The sequence below is a fragment of the Papio anubis genome, chromosome 15, assembly GCF_008728515.1.
Source record: "Papio anubis isolate 15944 chromosome 15, Panubis1.0, whole genome shotgun sequence".
NCBI classification, from domain to species: domain Eukaryota; kingdom Metazoa; phylum Chordata; class Mammalia; order Primates; family Cercopithecidae; genus Papio; species Papio anubis.
In genome coordinates, this window is record NC_044990.1 from 84,709,966 (window position 1) to 84,732,607 (window position 22,642).

General features: G+C 40.4%; 1 protein-coding gene across 2 annotated transcripts in view; it reads right to left on the reverse strand.

Moving 5' to 3' along the window:
- Positions 1-1,475: 1,475 nt before the first annotated feature.
- Positions 1,476-22,642, reverse strand: part of EFNB2 (ephrin B2) — a 46,532-nt gene continuing 25,365 nt past the window's right edge. Inside the window, exons 3-5 of one of the 2 annotated variants that reach the window (XM_003914058.4) lie at positions 7,447-7,539; positions 6,578-6,691; positions 1,476-5,158 (exon numbers count right to left, since the gene is read on the reverse strand). In XM_003914058.4, the coding sequence (XP_003914107.1) occupies positions 4,770-5,158; positions 6,578-6,691; positions 7,447-7,539 (596 nt within the window). In that variant the 3' untranslated portion in view covers positions 1,476-4,769. Of the gene's footprint in view, positions 5,159-6,577; positions 6,692-7,446; positions 7,540-17,708; positions 18,719-22,642 lie in introns of those variants that run through there. The other variant, XM_031655656.1, reaches the window with a different exon arrangement.

A 22,642-nucleotide genomic window follows, 5' to 3' on the forward strand; every position in this document is an offset into this window, starting at 1 on the left:
TGCTCACAGCAGGCTGGGCTTACCTTTCAGACAGAACAAAGGGCATCTGGTTATACGCCTTCTGCAGGGAGCTTCTGCATGTGGTTCCTTCTTCCCAGGTGAAAAGAACAAGTGGACAAATCTTGTTTCTTAGCTGAGCTTGGCTTACTCAGAAAACGTGGTCTAAAAACAAGGTCCAAACCATGACATTGAGTACATGGTAATTTATATTGTAATAGGGACCACAAAGTAAAGGTTGAAAATGCATTACTTCACTTTGGTTCTTTTCTTTTGCCCAGACTCATCAGAAATGACCTTGGTACATAGGGTCGAGGGTTCAGCTTGGCCATAAAATTGCATCCATAAACTTGGATCTGCAACTGAAGGCAGATGGGTGCAGCAGGATAAAATCCGGGAATAGATGAAACTATGATTCTAGCATCAACGAAAACCCTGGGCCTCTGGGGATTTTTGTTGCTGTTGATGAAGGGAGGCATTTATTTAACAAACATTTCTCTAGTACAAGTACTATCCTAAGCTGTGTAGATCCCTGTGTCCAAACCAGCCTTTCATCATCACCTGGGGACTTTTGAAACATACGGCTTCTTCCACTGACTGGGCTGTGGTCTGGGGCAAGTCAGTCAGACCTGGGAGCTCTTCTGGCTTACTTCCTGACTCCAGGGGCCTTTCCCTGTCCTCCCTACCTACAATGTCTCACTCCTATGGCGGGGATTAACCTGAGATACTGTAAAGATCTTAGCACTTAGATCTCAAGGGTGGTGAAGTTCTCTGCTATGGGTGGGACTCTTGGCTGTTTAAAAAGCTACCCAGGAAGTATAATGATCAGTCTTAATACCCAAGGCTACAAGGTGCCTGAAAAATAATCACACCACTCAGCGTACATAGTTACCTTCCCCAGGAAGGTGACCACTTAGTGTGTTTTAAACTCACAGCTGGCCTCTGGCTTGCCTTCAACCAGTATCACAAAATGTGCTTTCATCCATGTTTTTACAAAAACATTTGACTTTTTCCTTCTCCCTAGGATTATTCTGTTAAGAAAAATGAAGCGATAGACAGCTGCTTTGCTTCTATGGAAACTAGATCAATTTGGAATTAAGTGTAAGATAAGAGTACACTTCCCTCTTTTCCCTGAGACAGCTAACTTTGTAGGTAACTATTCTGACTGTGCAATTCAGGCGCCACTAGAGAGATTTTCTGTTGAGGATTACTAGGATTTTATACAATTTTATATTATTTTTGAAATGTGAGTTCATGGTTTTATGGGGAATAATGAGCTCACGGCTCTTAGCAAAATTAGTACTTGTGTTATGTGCACATCCCGATTTGAAAAGTGGGCACACAGTCTCCATGGACAGAAGTCTCCGGATTACTGTAATTTTGGGGGAAATAGAGTAAAGGAAAGCAAATTAAAATAACAAACAAAAAAGAAAGAAAAATGAAAAGAAAAGAAAAGAAGAGAAGTACTTTGAAGGCACTTTTTCCATAGGAAAAAAATATTTTATTTTTTTAAGAACAAATTCAGTTTGAAACAGATGTGGAATGTGACTTCACGGATTTCATTTTCGGGGGCTAACTGCAATGTGAAACTAAAGCAGATTTAAAACCTATGACAGGCTATTAAAATAAAACAAAGAAAGAAAAAAATATTTATAACTCAAGCATAATACTGTGTTACTTACAAATGGGACAACGAAATTTTAAATAAATATTCATGGTACATAATTACGGCACAAATATGCAGCAATTTGGCAACCTTTTATACCATTTTTTCCTCATTACAGTGCAAAGGGGAATGACACTGCCGTTAAACAAGCTGTAGCTAAATACATTGCAAAATTCAGATTTTATACAAAACATCTTGCTTAGACTTTATAAAAAACCAACATTGCTCTATGTACACAATCTGGGTAAGAAAAGCCATTTCTGTCTTGTTTTCATGTGTATTTTTATTAAAAAGGTGAATAAGGCTACTGTAACACCCCAAATCCATAGACAGTAAAATCTGAACCTATTTACAGCATCTTCACTTAAACATGATGGTGCAAATTCCAAAGTCGGGTGACCAGGGACGATCATACAAGCAAGGCATTTACAGTAACTTTCCAAAGCTAAACCAACTTCAAATAAAGGGACAGTTGGTAGATTGTCATATTCTGCACCAGACACAAAACAGACGCACAGAACACTTTTCAATTGGTTGCAGGGAACTCTTTTATCAATTCATCTGATTTTTCACAGTTTAGTATAGAACCAAAACGTAGCCAACTGATGATACATACATTTGATTTCATTAAATCAGACTATTTCCCATTTTTCCCCTTCTTGCCCCTCTCCCCTATCCTAAAAGTAACTTCTGATGGCTTACAAGAAACTCTTGTACGAATGCACAGAAAGGAGAGGTTGGGGTGATGGAAAGAATTACATATGTACTGTGGCTGGTTACCACGGCAACCTTCCACAGAAATATGATATAGATATATATAATATATATTGTAGATATATATTATACATATATGTACACATGTATACCACACACCCACTCACACATACACACACACACTTTGGACCAACATCATTTCCAGGTTCAGGAAATAGGGGATCATAATTTCCGTGACAACTCATTTTTGCAGGTACTCACTGGAGGTCTGAGAACCTTCAAATGCTGTCGCTACATTTTTTTCCCTTCCAATTCAGAAAGCAAAGTGTTACCATAGTAACAGGACTATGTTAAAGATGTCTATTTTGCATAGCACATAAAAAGTAGGTTTCCTGTTTACTCTTCTTGTTTCCCAGAAGGGAGGGGGTGCGGGGGAGGACAGGAGCAGGGAGCCAGAGCTAAATTGTCACCTGAAGCCCCCAATGTGACCTGCTGGATTCTAGAGAACACTTCAGCCCACAAGGCAAGGGAAAACCCAACGCAGAAAATAAATGCCGGAACATCTTGTCATTGTTAAATGTATGATGCAGTCACATCGACTTCCTGGTGTGTGGGGCTTGTACTTCCTAGTCTACGGTTCCGTGAGATGCCTTCGGAGGACTCGGTTATTTTTGTATTTGCTCTCATTATTGTTCTTTTTGGAATGATGTTGTTTTTCCCAGAAGTAACTGTCCAATTTGTTTTTTTAAGCACTGGGCATTGGGACCACTTAATTACCACAAATGAATTTCACATCTTCCGGTGTGTACTGTGTGCAACCTTAAAATATATATTAGTAAAAATCTTTCATTTTATATCCCTTGTGTTCTATAGACCTATTATAAATACGTCCTATCTTCCTTCTCCCCCTGGACATCATCATTTATTTCCGTCTTAAGGACCCTAAGAGGTTTGCCGTATGTGCTTCACCTTGACACAGAGCACCTGGCGCTGCAGCCTCCATCAGTACCGGCCCTGCAGCCCTGGCACCCAGACAGCACCGCCATAAACCAAAGTGTCGTAAGGCTCAATCCGGAGGGGAAGGGGGACCTGGGGGGAGGGGGATCTGACCTACCTTTTATAGATGAGAATTCTTTAATAACAACAATGATGATGGAATTACAGCCTGTTTGACCTTTGGCTTTTCAACTTTTAGGTCAGATTTGGCTCTCTGCTATTCTCCTAAATGCTTTCCCTGTGTTTAATAAAATGTGATAAGTATAGCAGCTGAGTCTGCTTAAAAAATCATCCAAAGCAGACCGACTCTCCTACAGCTCGGAGCTGTGTATCTTATTGCCAGTACCACAACAGTCCTGCCCGAATATATCATCAGCGGCCTACTTTCTCCCTTCCCTCCAAGCCTGTTCCTTTCCCAACAATACCCGTCTTTGTTCCCCAGAATGAAGAGGGGCTTTTCTTCCTGCACTTCGCTATTTGATAACAGCGAGCGCCTCCCCGTACACTGGAATCCACTGTGTGTGCTGTGGTGTCTCCTACCTGCCTCTTAAATCTCAGCAAAACCAAAGTGCTGTGCTACCTAATTGCTTTTTTCTTTTTTCCTTTCCAACTTTCCGTTTCAGAGGCAGCAGCAGTGAGCTGCAATTGCAGCCAGCCCTTTCCCCAGCCCCACCCGCTTCTACCAGCTCCTAGCCTTCCTCGCAGACAGCCTAGCATCTGGCTAAAGGGCACCTTGTTAGCAAACACAATTTCTATGAACGGATTTACCCATGGACTGAAGCTGTTGTTGCCAACGGCTGGAGGAGGGGACTCCAGACACGAGTGTTCCATTAGTGATACAGATGTGGAGTGGAGGTCTCAGGTGAGGTGCTGCAGAGCCCTGGGTAACAGAACGAGTGAGAGACAGTGAGGACTAAACGCTAGAGATCTTTGCAAACCTTAACTAGCCCGAGGTCCGTGTGACAAGTCCGGTATGCACTGCGGGGGAGACGCACCCCAGGCAGAAGCCGGCCCTTCCAGGCGTGGCGTCCTGGGGCACCTGCCAGGATGCTCACAGCCCTCTCGTCCACAAACCACCGTCTTCTCTTGGCTTCCGCAGAGGCCTGAGTGACCGCAGCACATGGCTTTGAGGAGGAGACGTGGGACGCGGCACAGCAGTCCGAATGCGCGTCTTCTGCACAGTCTTCCAGCCTCCAGGGAACGTGTGTGTTCACCAAGGCCGAGTGCTACAAGACTAGGTAAGCTGTCCAGCGCGACGGGCTCTTCCGAAGAGTGTCCCTCTCCCCCGGTGCTGCGCTTCAGTCAGTTCTCCAGCACGCGGGCTCTCAAACCCTCAAGGGAGGCATCGGGACAGTAGGTGTCCTCTGGGAAAGCACAGGTACCGCCAGGGCCCCTCTCAGACCTTGTAGTATATGTTCGCCGGGCTCTGCGGGGGCATCTCCTGGACGATGTACACCGGGTGCCCGTAGTCCCCGCTGACCTTCTCGTAGTGAGGGCAGAAGACGCTGTCCGCAGTCCTTAGCGGGATGATAATGTCACTGGGCTCCGAGCCGTTGTTGTTGCCGCTGCGCTTGGGCGTGGCCAGCGTGCTGAGCGACAGCGTGGTCGTGTGCTGCGGCGAGTGCTTCCTGTGTCTCCTCCGGTACTTCAGCAAGAGGACCACCAGCGTGATGATGATGACGATGAAGATGATGCATCCTGAAGCAATCCCTGCGAATAAGGCCACTTCGGAACCGAGGATGTTGTTCCCCGAATGTCCGGCGCTGTTGCCGTCTGTGCTGGAACCTGCAGACGCGGGGAGAGAAAAGGTCAGAGATGGTTACTGCTGTCCCGGTGCTGATGGACTGCTTTTATGACCCTTAAAAATGTGACAAATAAGCCAGGCTTATTACTAACCAGAAGCTGGACTTTGCCTCGCCAATACCCCATCTAGGAGCTCTAGGGGGGACTTTCCTACCCTCCCAAGCCACAGGGTTTCCTTTGTATCATTATCCAGCAAGAGCACAGACTGTCGGTGCCAGCCAGCCCTTGATCTTGCTTCATCCTCTAACCCGTGTTAGCCAGCCTGGGGCAGCGGCAGCGAAGAAAAAGGGAAGTGGCCAATTCTCCAGGTCAGCGGTGAGCGCTCATGTGGTATTGCTCTTCCGCCTCCTTTGAGAAAGGGTGTTTCATGAGAACCTTCAAAGGTCCTGCCTTCTAAAGAAGAGCCCGGCCTCCTGGCAGAACAGCTCGGGAACGCGGAAGGAGTGAGGGGGCCTGGGAAAATGTTCGGCTGGTAACTCGTCTGTATTATTTGATTTACACTTAAAATATATTTGGAAGGCAGCAGAAACTCTCACACTGAACAGACTGCCAGCCCAAATGGTAAGCACTAAAAAATTGCCTGGCATCATTATATTATCCATTTATCAGTTTGTCACAAGAATTTGACACATCTTGTCATTGAAAGTTAGAAATAACAGCTTCCCTCCTTGACTCTTGGAAAGAGATGGCATATTGCTGCAGATGATAAAGTGGCACAACTACCAACCAAGCACACAGATCCCTAATACAAAACTGCTGATGTCTGCTCAACAGCTGCTCTAGCAAACATTCATTAGCATGGCAACAAATACAGAGCTATTTGTTCCAAGACTGTTAAGAAAATGAAGGTCAATGACGGACAATTTTATCTGGTATTCTACGCTTCTGTTAGGGACCTGTTTAATATTTTCTTTTACATGGCAAATGTGAAACAAAATAATGATAACCACCTGAAAAAATACTATTATGCAATATTTAAAAATGTTAGCATTTAAAATTTAGAAGAGGATCAATTAGGCCCTCTGTGGATTAGATATAATTAGAGGAGGGATTAGCACATTAATTACATATACATTAACATCAGCTTTAAGCTGGCGTTGACAACCAGCTTGATAAAATGTCAGCCAATGAAACCTTTGGCCTGACAGAGTAGTTCTAATAACTGGCACTTACAGCTCATGAATTCTACTTTTTTGAATGTATGACTTTCATTGGAATGAGTTATTTTGTTCTTATTGAGTGTAATTAATAATGACTCACTGACAGTAAAGATTCCTGATCACTGTAACTACCAGCTAATCCTAACTGGTTAGAAGTCCTTAGACTCTGCTCCACCTTTTAAGATACTACTGAGAATGTGGGCCCCACAGACCTCCATACACACAGATCATGCTGTTATACCTGGATTTGGTTTTACAAAGGGACTTGTTGTTGAACTTCTTCCGTTTGTACCAGCTTCTAGTTCTGGACGTCTTGTTGGATCTTTATTCCTGGTTGATCCAGCAGAACTTGCAGCTACATGAAAAACAAATGATTAATTACAGCACAGACATCTGACAATATCTAGCTTTAGGAGCTGCATATATATTTCAACAGGCATGAATAGCAATGAACATAAGAGTGTTTATGCAAAGTACTGTGAAATACAAGAATATAATTTTTCTTTTAAAACAAAATGGTTATACTAGTTATTTCAGAGGTTTAGATCGTGAGGCCATCTGTGGAAACTATAGGGATTCTTGCATTTGGCAGGCAAAGCATTGCAGATGACATTTCAATTTAACTGAGCAAGTTGATTGACTACTATACCAATTTTTAATTAGAAGAATTATTTCTTTCTGTGCAATAGGTTATCTACACTGGAAAAGTCACAATGAACAAAACTCTTCTGTAGTCAAGATTCAGAAATGAGCAAAACTGCACAAGCTTTTAGTTTTCATTCTGGATATTTTGATTTTGAACCAAAGTGTTTTGCTTTTTAAAAAGAAATTATCTATCATCTATCTATCTATCTATCTATCTATCTATCTATCTATCTATCTGTGGCAATAGACATTCTACCTTGCTGACCTCAACTCTTAGAGAGATCTCCAATAAAAGCTTAGTACATTGACTTGAGGAAATCTGCCAGTGGCTCAAAGTGCAGAAGGGTTTGCTTTGAAAACTAAAGAGAAGAGCGAATGAAGGTGGGCATCAGCAACACTATCACCACACTAGCTGGGGGCTACACCAGGTCACAGTGGCGTCATGAAGCAGCAGATGGTCTTTACCTTGTCCAACTTTCATGAGGATCTTCATGGCTCTTGTCTGGCACACCCCTCCCTCCTGGTTATCCAGGCCCTCCAAAGACCCATTTGATGTAGCTGATTAAAAATAAAATGGACAAAACAAAAAAATAAAGAAAAATCAGGAAATCAATAAGCCAAGTTTACATGAACATGAAATGTCTGAAAACAATTTGAAAAATAAGAATTCACTCTTAGTCACAAGTTTTCTGAAAGTATGGGGATGCTGAAAGCCAAAAAGAAAAAGAAAAAGAAATAAAGAGAAATGGATATCGGAAACACTGCCGCATGTATGCTATCTGACTCCAAATTTATTTAGGCACTTTCTCCTTCCTTCACAAATGACTGATTTAATGTTAGTCTATAAATAAAAGGGATGGCATCTTTCAAAAAGTCTATGGACTCTTTTGGGGCCAAACTCAGAAGAGCAAAATAGTTAATGCAGCCATTTCCAAACGTGGTAATCATCCCCCCACACCTGCTTCCTCCACTGCAGATTTCCTGCTTCAAGAACAATTAGCTTGACGCTCTGTTTGTCAAGCATCCAAGTTCTGTAAACACTAGACCAGGAGCCTCCCACAACCCTTGTCTTCTTTCGTCAGCCTTATACATGCTTAAGAAGTATACCAGAATTCAGGTCTTCAAAATCTCCCTTTTCCTCCATCATTTTGTAAATCAGAAGAACACACGTGTTATTACTGCCAATGTCAACCTCAGTCAACCTCTTCAACCAAACTACGTGTTGCAGGAAAACTCTGGCTGAATAGAGGGTTCACACACATGCCCACCACTCATTCTGGGTCCGGTGCAGCCCTGAGAGAAAGTGGGGACTTTTATCAGCCACTTGCTGGTGTTCACCAACTCCACCTCGGCAGTAAGGAGTGGAAGGAAGGACAGAATCATTTTACCATTTTCAGCATTTTCTTTTTCAACAGCCTATGCTCTATTTAAACACATCCTTGTTCTGTCTCTTTAGACCAGCGAGGTCTCTGAATAGCTTTGTAACTCAAGCTGTACAGAGATAGGCTGCCAGGTACTTTAATGAGACACAGGCTTTGAATTACAGTTCAAGTTCCAGGAGAGAAAAGAAGGTGGAGAGTGCTAGACGTTTTCATTCCTCTGAAGTTCAAGGGGCAAGGAGCAAAAGTGTTTCATATACATTTCTGCAATTTAAATCCATTTTCTACCTGATTATCGAAGTCTTGTCTTGTAACATTGTACTTTGCAAGGGACTGAAAAAAGGATTGTTTTTCTGGTAAAAATAAATCCCAAAGACATTCTTCTAATGGGATTGTTTGTTTTCCAAATAGTGGGTCAGCAAACAAGTTCTGTATGCATTTATAGTAGAAATAGGCATTCCATGGAAATTATATTAACTACAAAACTAAGGCACTTATTTACTTGTCTTCTGGTCTTGAATTAACTTTTACTTTCACTGTTTTCCTCAAAACAAAGGCTGCCCCTTCTGTGCATACATGTCACTGTGCTTCTCTGACTGCTTGCTTAAACTTTACAGTCTTACAGTCGCATCTCATTCTTCTGTAACTGTGGATAAATTTTTGCTGGGAAACTGAGCAATAATTGCCATAATAATAATGGTCTTGGAAGGGTAGTAAGAAGCAGACAGTATCTGTTTGTAGATACAAACATTGTAGACTATTAAGAAACTGCTCAGCAGACAGCTTAAAAAAAATACCTAAAAATTTTGTACACTTCTGTGAATCTAAAAAAAGTCTTTTTTTTAGTTCTTTTTTTTCTTTTTAATTATTTAATGTGACTATTAAAATTTTTTTTTATTGTACTTTAAGTTCTAGGGTACATGTGCACAATGTGCAGGTTTATTACATATGTATACATGTGCCATGCTGGTGTGCTGCACCTGCTAACTCATCATTTACATTAGGTGTATCTCCTAATGCTATCCCTCCCCCGTCCCCCACCCCATGACAGGCCCCGGTGTCTGATTTTTTTTCAGTTCTTCATTCTGCTCTTTCCCTTTTCCCTCCTCCAAATATGTGCCTAAATTTCAAAGTATCCTTTCCTCCCAAAGGCTTCAAACTGTGAGTTTCTATGAGCAGACCCTATTTCTGGACCATTTCAGAGCAGTGCCATAATCTTCAATTAATTGTTGAGAATTTTCCTGTTTGATTTTTCTAACAAATTAGGATGTGTCTGCGTATAGAGAAAAGTGAAAAGCTGATGTCTGTATTTGGCTGATAGTTTAAAATGTTTGGTTTACTTAATTCAAGTGGAATCCCAATGTTTTTAAATGTACATGCACATAAATGAACCTACATGCAAAAGTGCACTCAAACTCAAAGTGAAATGACTTACTTTTTGTTGCTGAAAGTTTCAACACTATGCTGAAAAATAACATAATGAGATCTGAAGGGCAGTGCACAGAAAGAAAGGGGAGGAATATACATTTATTTATTTTAATCTTAAGGGGAAAAGACAGTCAAAGATTCAGATCCAAAAGAAAAACAATTAAATGAATATCATGAAGAGAAAGACATGCACAGTAGAGCAGAGTTAATTGTAAATAGAATTGAGAACTGCATCTGCAGGGGGAGAAACTACTGATGACTTCTACTTCGTCCAACTGGAAGCACAAGAGGTGAACATTATTTGACTTTTTTTCTTTTAATTTCTAGGTCAGTGCCTTTTCTGAATATCAATGCTTTTGTGTGGAGCTCCCTAGGTTTACCCAAAATTCTGTCTTGACAACCACAAATGTAAAATCTCTAGAGTATTAAAATTCAATTGGAATCTATAATTTAACATCCACAGACTATAAGACAGTAGGAGGAAGGCTATGTTGCATAAGAATGAAACTGCTTTGCACCTTTAAGAGTGAAAACTTTTTTATTTCTTGGTTAAAAAAAAAAGTGTGGGGGGAAGAGGGAAACTTTCAAGTCTTAGAGTTGGATGAGGAAAAATCTACAGATGCTGCTTTTGTAGGTTCTTCTGAAGCCCCAGGCTACTGCTTGTTTGGGGGAGGGTGCTTACAGGGTGGTGAGCAGAAGTGGGCTGAACAGTCTGAGCCAGGACAGTTTTTCAGCTATATTCAGGATTTTACTTCTTTTCCTTTTAAGTCAACTTGTGACTTGCAAAGGTTACTGAAAGATATTGAAAAATTCACTACTAACATTAAATTAACATCCCAAATGCTTGGTTGCTTATAAAGGGGCATTGAAAATACTGTGACACGTTCCACCAGGGAAGATTTTTGCCATGAGTTAGAAATGATCTAAGTTGTCATGAATAACCCTGTTTTAACCCAGTTACTACGCTGGTACTAACTGAAACTCCAGGAGGTAAACTTTACAAGTATAACATAATTCAAAACGACTTCGGTCTATTTTATACTTGATGTAAGTATAAGTCCCATAGTGAAAATCACCTTTCTTCTCCCCTGCTACATCCTCATCACGGAATGTAATTCTTATGCCAAGCTTCCAAACCCCTCTCCTTGAACAGTGACACAGCTTAAAAAAAAGTCTCCTAACCCAATTGTACCTCCTTCCTGGCAGCGAACTCTGAAATAAAACCACAAGATTAATATTCTGATTTCTCCTGCAATAGTCACCAAGAAGCTTTGAAAGGCTTAGTGGCTGATTTTGAAAAACAACAAGAAAATGCTAATGCTTGGAAATAAAAAAAAAAATCTATTTCCATTTCAGGAGACAATTTTGCAATTATTTTCATTGTTCATTTGAATGTACTAGGAATTTTTAACTTAGAGAAAGAGTGAAAATAAATTGTTAGTTCATTATACTTAAGTTTTTCTTTGTATCTTTCTATCAGCATGAGCTAATGCAGCCACAATCATAGTATTGCTAAATAGATGAAATCACATTTAATCATTCAGAGACAGAAAAAGTAACACTGTTACAACTAAGCTTTTCGTGCCCAGATATTTTTTCCCCCTTGGCTCAGTAGACTTTATACATTTAAAAATTACTAGAAAAGTTTCTCTATCCAGTTGGAAAATAGGCTTAATAAAGATACATGGGCATTTTACAGCCTGCTTTTAAAAGCTTTTGCTTCAGCAGTCTAATTGCATGTAGTAAGTATACAGAAGTCACTACATTGTTCCCCCCAGGGCCTAATTTCCAGTGGGCAGAGATTACTGCTCAGCAAAAAAAGTTCCCTGAGTTCACATCGTCTAAAAGTTCCCTGAGTTCACATTGTCTAAAAGTTCCCTGAGTTCACATCATCTAAGTTCAGGAGCACATCTGAAACCACACAGCCGCCATCTGCGGTTTGCCATCTATTTGCACCTACAGTTCTTAGTCACTGGGAAGAGTATACTGGTTATCTGAGTAGGAAAAAAAAGAGAACCAGTGAGTAACTATAAAGCAGACTCGAAGGGCAAGAATATTTCTGGCTGTGCTGTTCAGCCCATCCCCGCGAAGAGGAAGTAGTACTCCATTTTCACATGTCTTCATCTGATGTTCACTGCTCCGCTCCCAGGAGGCTAAGCTCCAGCCCCACATCTTGGCTGTGTTTAGTCCACCACATTGCTAAGCGTGTGCTAATCAGATGGGCAGTCAAACTTCTGGATTTGTGCCGATACATGGGTCTCACTGGCACAGAGATTCGAAACAGGGGAAGCACAAAAAAATCCTACAGAATAATGGTATCACAGTTCTTATGGAAAGAATGAAGCACGAAGAAATATAAATCCTACGGAGGGTATTTCAAATTATTTTAAAATGTAGCGTATTTGTATAGGGCCGGGATGGAGTAGAGGGCTGATGGACACTTGAAAGCAAGTACTTGTATCAACTCCACTGAAGAAGTCCACCAGAGAGACATAATAAGCATCCAGGGTCATGAAAACCACAGTCGTAAGAATAAAAATGTTGCCCTTACATACAGCTGTACTGGACACAACTCACTCTCATGTGACCACGAAACAAGCAGCATTTTATGAACATTCTCTGTCAGTATCTATGGGAGCTATTCTTTTCCAGCATGTTCTCACATGCTAGCCTTGCTAATTTGGATTTCTTAGGCTAGTCTTCCTACACATCAGTTTCTGTAAGCCCGACATAGACTTCTGAAGATCGGAAGACTGTTATCTTGGCAAACTGAGGAACTAAAACAAGCATAATCCAGTAACAACATGGAAAGCAAAGCCGTGACTTTAAAATAAACATAAACACAACAACATACCAAACTACATTACTGTTTTCTTCTACCACAGGGCTATCAAATCTGAGTGTCCCAAAAAAAAAAAAAAAAAAGGTAAGTTGAAAAATAAGAAGGCTGATAAAAAAAAAAAATTAATGTGAATATACAACCCAACCCAGGAAGCTAAGATTTATCTATTTAACACCCTGACATCAATTCAAACTATGTACTCTAGAAACCAGAATTCAATTTCTGAAACTCAAATTAATGTAGTTGAATGCCTTGAGTTTCACAGTTATCTTTTAAGATGCTAACTTAGAAGAAAAGTTCTAAACATGGAAATGATAATGTTCACTGAATGCCAAAAATAAATGACTGTTTCTTTAAAGTTAATTAATAAAATCTTCTGAAACAGAAACATCTATTTAATTTGCCAAAAGGAAAAAGACAATTTTATTCATTTTTTTCTAACTTCTTCCTTTTATGTGTTTTTCACTGTGGCTTTAAAATGAGAAAAATTAGAAATATAATCATGTCTTTCCAAGGGCCTCATTATTTTTGTTTAGCTTAATATATTTAACAAATTCAGCATTACTTCAAATCACATAGCCCTTCATCCTGTAATACCAAATTTGCCTTATCTTAGAGCAAAAGTTTTATGTGGTATACTTCCCTAAATGGCCTCACTTGAAGAAAGAAAAACACAGAAGAATTTATTTTCAAAAAGAAAATTATATTTAGCAAAGTTAATTTAAACAAAACAAGCTCTCTACTTGATGAGACCGTTCTCACTGACATTTGATTAACTCTTTCTTTTGTATGCAGGGAGCCACAGCTAAAACACTGTATAAACTATCAGTGATGTAGGATGTGTGAGGTTTTCACCCGTGAAAACATTGTTCAATATGATAGGAAGAATCACTTGAATTAATACCATATTGCTATGGTTGTGTTTTGAAAATTTAAAGCAGTAAATCATGCATTAAGAAGTAATAACTGGCTTAGCTTCAGCGACTTTTCTATGCAACACAATTAATTAGTTTTCTGCACTAAACAGAATAATTTGGAAAAAGTAGATTCTAAAATTGAGTCACAATTTAGACCTCCCCTCCTGTTTGCCAGCATTGAAATATAACTGAAGATGCTATCAAGTACAAATGGATGCTCTTAAAGAAAATGGTACAGTCTTATTTCCTTACTTTCAAATATTCATGATGAACAATAATAGGATATTCTACCCAGAGCTCAGAAATAAGAGTGTTAAAAATGGAACAACTTTGAAGCAGTTTGGTAAGTTGTTTTTGTTTACATGTGCACTTAAAAGGTTTTGATGACATATATTACTTAATTACTTCTACTTGGGAAGAGAAAGGATACCAGCATACAGAACTGAGTTTGCAGGTGCCATCATGCTATGTGAGGCCTGGACACTGAGGGAGGAGGTCAATCTACTGAGAGAACAGTCACAAAATAAAGCAATAAACACCATATCTAGAACAGGAGAAATTATATCACAGCTTTCGCATAAAGCCTTTTAACCATTAAAAACCGTACGAATGTCAAGTAACACTCAGTGAAGACATTCAGGGCCATAGGTATCTTTGACAATACAGACCTGGAAAGCTACTGGCTACAGACACTCAGAGTGAAAAGGTGGAAGAGCAGAAAGCAGTGATGGCAGGTGCACATGTGTGCATGTCCACGTGTGTGCGTGCAAGCACGTGTACACATAGGGGGTATAGATCAAGAAAACATACCCTCCAGGCTCAGTGATGTACACTGACACTTTTCTGAGAAAGACCAGACAGTACTGGCAATAAACGTCCCTTCCCCCAACCCTTGACTTTTTTTGTTTTGCTAGAGACATGTCTAACCACATAAGATTATTTATGGAGCTGTTTCCCCTCAAAATATTGCTTGGAACACCTTGGTGTCTTGGTTTTTAATAAATTCTGTTGAGGAAAAACATCACTTTCTAAGTCTAAGATCTTATTGTTAAAAGTTATGACGATTTACGCAGGTGGAATCTCTCAGTTAAGAAAAAAATTTCAAAATAAAAAACGAAAAAAAAAAAAAGGCTTTTCTTCTAGTATAATTTAAGGGACTGTTTCTTATTGCCACAGTAATTCAGAAAAACTTAACATAGTGGGAACATGAGAGTCAATGGTAAAGAATAAATAACTTCACATAGAAGAGCCAGCCTTAGACACACCTGAACATGTGTCTTGAGCTAGGGAATCCGGGGATGGCCAATGTGGAGAGTCATTCCTTGTCTAGGAGGCACATCTGAGCCCTCGGCCCATCCTGTGGAACATGGGCTGTACAGGGACTCGAGGTCCTAAGTTCTGGATTAAATGAAGGTTGCCAGGTGGAAGTCATTAGTGGGATGGTTTTAAGTGGAAATGCTATAGATAACTACATGCTGTTTGCAAGCAGTTGCAGTTTTCCTGCCCAGCTCACTGCCACAGGGCCATGCGGATATCCTGTCCAGCCCATTGCCACTGGACTCTCTCTCTCTCTCCTGTGTATAAGCCCCCAGTAAAACTCCATGTCTTGAAAAAAAAAAAAAAGTCAGCTTTAATATGCTTAATATGGGCCAAAATCTACTAAGACAGAGGAATTGTGTTTTAAAAATAGGTGGCCAGATGACCACTTCAATAGTAATGACTAAGCTCACATTTTTAAAGAAAAGAATAATGCAAGAGTTCTAAAGATAAAAACATAATTCCCTATTGTCTATATTAGCTATACTTAAGCATCAGATTTTTTTTTTTTTTTTTTTTTTTGAGACGGAGTCTCGCTCTGTCGCCCAGGCTGGAGTGCAGTGGCCGGATCTCAGCTCACTGCAAGCTCCGCCTCCCAGGTTTACGCCATTCTCCTGCCTCAGCCTCCCGAGTAGCTGGGACTACAGGCGCCCGCCACCACGCCTGGCTAGTTTTTTGTATTCTTTTTAGTAGAGATGGGGTTTCACCGTGTTAGCCAGGATGGTCTCGATCTTCTGACCTCGTGATCCGCCCGTCTCGGCCTCCCAAAGTGCTGGGATTACAGGCTTGAGCCACCGCGCCCGGCCAAGCATCAGATTTTTTAAAATGAAACTTCCCAGAGAAGGGATAGTGATAATATCTAATGAAAATATTTGCAACCACGAAGAAGCATGTGTTTGAGTGAATTATTTCCAGCACATAATCCAGTGCCTACTCTCAGGATTTTGACAGTCTCGACCGTTAAAATTTCCTTGCCAAAATACGAAAAGGTCGAGCTAGGAAAGGGTCAGAGTAAAAAGCTCATGGTGGGGAGGGTGCACATCCCACAACCCTCTAGCTCATTCTACTGTCACTAATTGCATGCAATGATATTAATGACCCAGTAATTGCAAGACGAGTGGCACTGAAGTGGAAAACCACCATCGGAGGCAGAGTTCATCTCTAGGCGGCGGGACTTCACCAGCGACCGAATTAATGTCTGCTGACAGTTTAGAATATAACACTGCAGAGGAGAAAACGCACCACTCTCATGGCATCACAGCTTAGATGGACATGTTGTTTGCTTGGACCATTTAGAGACCAGCAGTAATCCCAATCAGGTGCCCCTGTCTAAATTTGCCCTACACATGAACCTTATTCCATCCAGCGGACATGTTCTATACTCTAAGAATCCAGAGCAATTTCCCATGTTTGCTTCATCTCCTGTTTAACATCAGGAACAACAAAATGGGCTACTTCACCAATGCAAAAAGCCCCTTGCAAAGAAGAACTGTCACCCAGCCTGGCTCCTCTGTAATGAGATCAATTACCCTCCAGCTTGAGGGTCTGCCAATCCATCGGTCCGTCTACCCAGCCAGCCAGCCAGCCAGTCAGCGAAACTGTTGCACTTGTAATTGGCTAAGGCAATTTGAAGTCTCATACCACCTCTACTTGTACATTTGAGAGATTTTTATTTTTAATAACTATATTATGTAGCAATTTTCTACTGAGGGGCTCAAAGTACTTGCTAACACAAAAACACAAAACAGTATAGACTTACTGAAAAAATGGAATTAAGAGTATGTCTAAAAAAAAAAGAAAATTCATAAGAGCTAACAAATTGCCATCATAACCACCTTTTTTTTCCCCATGGCCTTCCTTTCCTAGTACCCTATAGGATTTTTAGTTGAATTTTGGGGGCAGATGATTGCAAGCTGGTTATATGTTACACAATATATGACAAAGCGTCAGTACCAAAATGTCTGACACAAGCAGAGAGTCCATCCTTTATAGTTCATGAGCTTCTCTGCTGTTGCTGTGCATGCAACATGTGTGTACATATAGTCCGCTGTCTCTGCATATGTGTTATGTATGCTTGCATACTATCTTTACTATTGCTACATGTGCACTTAGATGTTTGGACCCAGGAGGCACTGCTGTAAACTAACAATGCTGGCCTAAGGGTCCAGCGACCCTGGATTGAGTTTTGTTTCTGACATTTGATGGCCAACGGAATTGTACTCAGCTACTCACACTCTCTAAGTTTCAGCTTTCTCACAGTGATAAAAATTGCTCTAAGACCTGTGTCTCTAGACTTCAAAGTGAGACAAGAGTATGTGAAGGCCACAACACTTCCCTAAGTGATCAAACATCCAGCCTGAGATTTTTGAAACTTCAGGAACAAATGTGACTCTTAAGAACTCTATATTTGTTTGTCTGTGCGTCTTGGCTATTTTCGTGTTTTATTTTGCTTTAAAGTTTTATCTTCTGGATGAATGTTTAAAGGTTACTAAAAAAGAAGCCTGTCCTCTTTCATACTTGTACTAGGTCTCCAGTATTGTCCAATTATTTATAAATCCCAGTGAATTTTGAAAAAGCCATAAACACAGGTGCCAAAGATACCAAGATATATTTTATGAAATAACGAAGGCAGTTTTATTCTGAGCCATTCCTAAATAATTCTTGCTGTCATGATGGCTTAGGTGATGTCATGTAATGTGAACAGAGTCTCCATCCACAACAGCTTCTTCTTACACACTGAGCCATATGGGACAGACATTCCCATGGTCGTGACTCCATCCTACCTGAGAGCCAGAGGTTTCTCAGTGCAATCTCAAGTTAAGCAGAAGCTGAGACTTTAATCCCTAAGTGTAAAGAATTTATCTTTATTCATATTAAATTCAATAAGGAGCCTCACTGAAACACACTGAGAAAACCTTTAACACAGCCAGAAAAGGAGTTCACATGATGTTAAGAAATAACAGAAACAACGCTTCTCATTATCAGACTACTGGACTGATCGACTTTCCCGGCTAGCCTCAGTGATAACGCAACCCTGACACATTTTCTTCTCTGGAAGACGATTTATACCACATTAGGATGCTGCTAAAATTATCGATAAAGATACACTCCTTTCTTTGTATAACAGGGAACTGAGAAAAAGTCCTGGCAAGGCTGGTGACATGGAAATTGGGAAAAATGATTATATGTATCTGAAGACTCCTCCTCTGTCTGTCTCTTTTGGGTCTTACAAAGGATCTGCTAACAAGCTTGGGCAATTCCATGAACAAAAAGATACATAAATGCATGTTTCTTGGTAAAGGAAGCTCAAGGACAAAAGAGCTTTTATAACACTCAAAGAAGACAGAGAGAAGATCTTATAATTAAGTTATGCAGCATGACTGAAACGTGCAAACTCTCTGGAGTTCCATTTTATGGATGGACGTCAAATCAGCCAAGCTTTTGGGGCCCATCCTCTCCAGCCTGCAACCGAGCACAGTTCTGCCTCTAGCCTGCAGCCTCATACTTCCTCCTCTGCTCCAAAGTTAACTCTTAGTTATATGCATTTGGTGTCAAGGGTGGAAGTAATAAGCATGTTATATATCCCAGTCCATCTGGAGTCCCATCAACCCTGTGAAGCAGGTGCTGTCATTATTCCTACTTTACAGATGAAGAGACTGAGGCAGAGGGGGGTTAAGTTACTTGTCAAAGGGCACTCAGGAACTCGGGGTTTCCAGATCCCAGACTCTCAACCTAAGATGTTGATCTGTTTCTCTTGGACAGGGGGAGGGTGGTGGTGGTGCTGTATCCCTCAAGAACCCAAATGCACAGTCTCTGGCAACATTCTGATGAATATCCTATTACAAAGATGACAGCTATAGGTTAAAAATAAAAATGTTTATAAATGCTTGAACTCAGCCATTATGCGCAAGGTATCAAACATAAATCCTCACCCCTCAGTCAGAGGACCCAAATGACAGGCTGATGTTGTTGTATCACCAAATGGGATTACATTTAATGATGGAAATGTGGCTTTTGCTACATTTATAGTACATAAATAATTCATCAAATAAAGCACATAATCGCTTTACACAGCCCACACATCATTCTGTATTCTAAAAGAAATCTATATGTTAAGAGGACATTTGAAAGCTCCCGTAACTATCTTGCTAAAGAACAGTGCATTCAGTACATTTCAGTGCTACTTGCCAAACCTACACCCCAGAAATAAGTAAATCAAAAGCAGAGAAGAAAACAAATATATGCTCAACAACATAAGCAAGACTCTAAAGTTCCTCTGTTTTGATTCTTTAAGAATATTGTTTCATTATATTTGTGCAAGCATTTTACTTTGTGATTTTGCTTAGAAGTGGAGTACATGTCTAAAAAAAAAGCAAAGCTGTTTGTGGAGCCTTCCAATTTTACATGCTCTTTATTAAAAAAAAAAAAAAAGCTATAGACAACTGAACCAATGAGGGCCCTAAGAAATGGCAGCTTCGGCCGGGCGCGGTGGCTCAAGCCTGTAATCCCAGCACTTTGGGAGGCCGAGACGGGTGGATCACAAGGTCAGGAGATCGAGACCATCCTGGCAAACACGGTGAAACCCCGTATCTACTAAAAAATACAAAAAACTAGCCGGGCGAGGTGGCGGGCGCCTGTAATCCCAGCTACTACTCGGAGGCTGAGGCAGGAGAATGGTGTAAACCCGGGAGGCGGAGCTTGCAGTGAGCTGAGATCTGGCCACTGCACTCCAGCCTGGGCGACAGAGTGAGACTCCGTCTCAAAAAAAAAAAAAAAAAAAAAAGAAATGGCAGCTTCTCCAGACTCGTTCAGTGTTTCTTAAGGAAGACTTTGCCAAGGCATGGAGAGTGAGGGAGGCCTCCAAGAGGATGCCATGAATGCCACAGGGTGGATCTCACAGAACAACCTTCAATCAAACAGTCCTTAGAAAAGATGACTTATGGACTATGCCACAAGATGTGTCGTAGCTATGGATTTGCAGCAAAATAATGCAAAAGCCACATGAAGCTAAATTGGGAGGTGCTTCTTTAATACCGTTTTCTTTGTCTAACAGCTCTGCCGTAGCTACTGTTCACTTGAAAAGTATGAACACAATGGCATTCATTTTTCATCCATCTCTGACTCACATGATTTTGGTAGTGTGACGAAAACCTCTTGTGGGTTATTTTGCAAGGTTTTATGCGAAGGTAGAACCACCAGCCCCACAGAACCTTCGTGAGGACAGCTGTTGCAAAGGGCCAACACACCAAACCTGCTGACTCATTCAGCTTTAGGTGTCACCTCTGAAAAGAAACTAAACCAGGCACAGAAAGTGCTGCAAAGAAAACTATGGATAAAGGCTACAAACACAAGAAGGCTTTCCCAGTAACAACTGGAGCATTTAGTAAGTCTAAGACACAGCTTCCCTTGAAAATGGGCAATTTCAAAACAGTTATTTCATGAACATTAAAAAAAACTTTAAAGACAATAATAAAAATAACTATAGGTTATATAAATTAGCTACTCTGTTTTTAAGGCAATCAAAGATCTGAACATAATAAAGAAAAGGTCTCTTCAGACCACATGGCTATAATATCTCCATCTTTGCATCACTTGAAGATTAGGAGATCTCGTTATGCAAATTAGGCCCAGGGCTAATTACTGAAATAGGTCACTTGAAAATGTCAATTCTAAACAGGAATAAAAACCCATATACAGATGCTCCTTGACTTAGGTGGGGCTATGTCTTGATACTTGATAAGCACAAGGTAAGCTGAAAAATATCATTAAATCGAAAATACACTTAATACTCCAATAAACCCATCAGAAAGTTGAAAAATTTAAGTGGAACCATTGTAAGTTGGTGACCCTTCGTATATAATTTTGCCACAAGTTAAAAAGCAAATAACCATCTATGAGAAGAATGAATGAGGACGCATATCAGTTTGCCACATCATCTCCTAAGGGAACTCAGTGAATACTTAGTGTGTTTAAAAATACAGTTCAAATTAAAAATTCATATTCATGTCTGAAAGTCACAAGTATGATGACTATATTTTAAAGCAGGTAGCACCACAAATCAAATGAAATGTTTTTAAAGAATTTACAGAGGATCCTGTCCATTTGAAACCACATTAACAAGTGATCCTACATTGGATTTGTATGCCCAGCCCTAAGATGGCTTGAAACTGGAGGAGACCGCCACCATTAGCCAGAACAATGACAACACTAAAAGTGTTTTTTAGAGAAATAAATTAAAGTTCAAAGAAATAAAGTGACTTTCTCATTGAGCTCAGGAAGCAGGACTAGCAAGTAGGACTCTAGGTTCCTGGTTGAATTTTTCGAAATGCTGTTCATGTAGGGTACTCCACAGTGCAAGTCAGTCCCTCTGGACTGCTCCTCATTGGTGGAAGAAAGTCAAGCACTCCTCCAAAGCATCAGATCTCTTTTTCCTCTCCATGGAAAGAAACCAGCACACGAAAACATGATATTTATTGTAACACTGCTGGCTGTGAAGGCGCTTACCAACTAGACACTCAGATTTGGGGTTAAACCCATTGTAGCATTTATTAAAGCAACTCAAATGCCAATATTACGTACTGTCTCAAAGTGAACCAACGATTTGAAGTGTTAAAAATATACATGTAAATTTTAATACTTTCCGTCATGCTACCTAGCACTATTTATAAATGTACTGATATAAAAATTACTAACTTCAAACACTTTCCTTCTCAAAAAAGCCAGTACAGAGCTTGACTGTGTGTATGTGTGTGCATTTGTCTGATACGCAAAGTAGTGACTTTTAAAAATCCATTAATTGTTTTGGTGTCTTGGAACTTTTGCAGAAGCAATACAAAGTCAATATTAATTTCTAAAACTATTTTAACATTTGTTCTCTGCATTTCCCATTTCCTTTCTAGGGAAATTTGTAGATCAATGAGCTTTGCTGTAGGGTGGGTGAGAAACTGGCTTCTATATTTTCCCAAGTATCTGAAACGCCTTCCTCTGCCTACGCCATCGTGGAAGTCTTTCAACTCTGCTGAAAGTCTCAACTGGACTTCCTGGCAAACTTCTGAGCCCTGAGCCCTGAGTCCTTCACCCAGCCCTTATGATGGTCCCCCAAAGCAACATCCAAATAGCCTCTTGTAGTTTCAAAGTTGAGACCCTCAATTCCATATTAAGAAAGATTCATTTATCCCAGGCTACTATATGCTTTTGCATGGTAAATCCTAACTCTAAGGAGAGCTCTGATGGCCAGAGGAGCTCAGTAACTGTGATGAACCTGTTAGTGCGGTACGAAGAGTTTCCAAAACAAGAAAATAATAGATGCTATTATTGTGTAGATTAATATTAGAAAATAAACTGTGCTTCTAAATACAAATCTCTCATGTATTAATAAAAAGCAATTACTAAATGCTCACTACATTAAGCAAAGAGATGTTGGTAAACAATTCTTTATTTGCATATCTTGTATATTATTTCACACTAAAGGTTAAACTCTTAATGTTTACTAAAATTCCACTTGCGCCCAATGGGAACTTAGAATTTGTAAAGCATTCTTCACGAAGTCATAAGCTAAAGGAAGGGGAGAGACTCGGGGTCTGTTGGCATATCAGTGGACTTGGGCTGCATCCACGCCTTAGGGACATGCATTCACTGCCCTAGGGCATCTCATCTTTAGTGTGTCCACTATTCCCGTACCACTACCTTCTTTCTCCCGCCCCACCCAGGGGCATTAACCTCCTTAATAAATGCATCTGATCAGTTTCAGTTCCCTGTAAATGTTATGCTAAACAGTA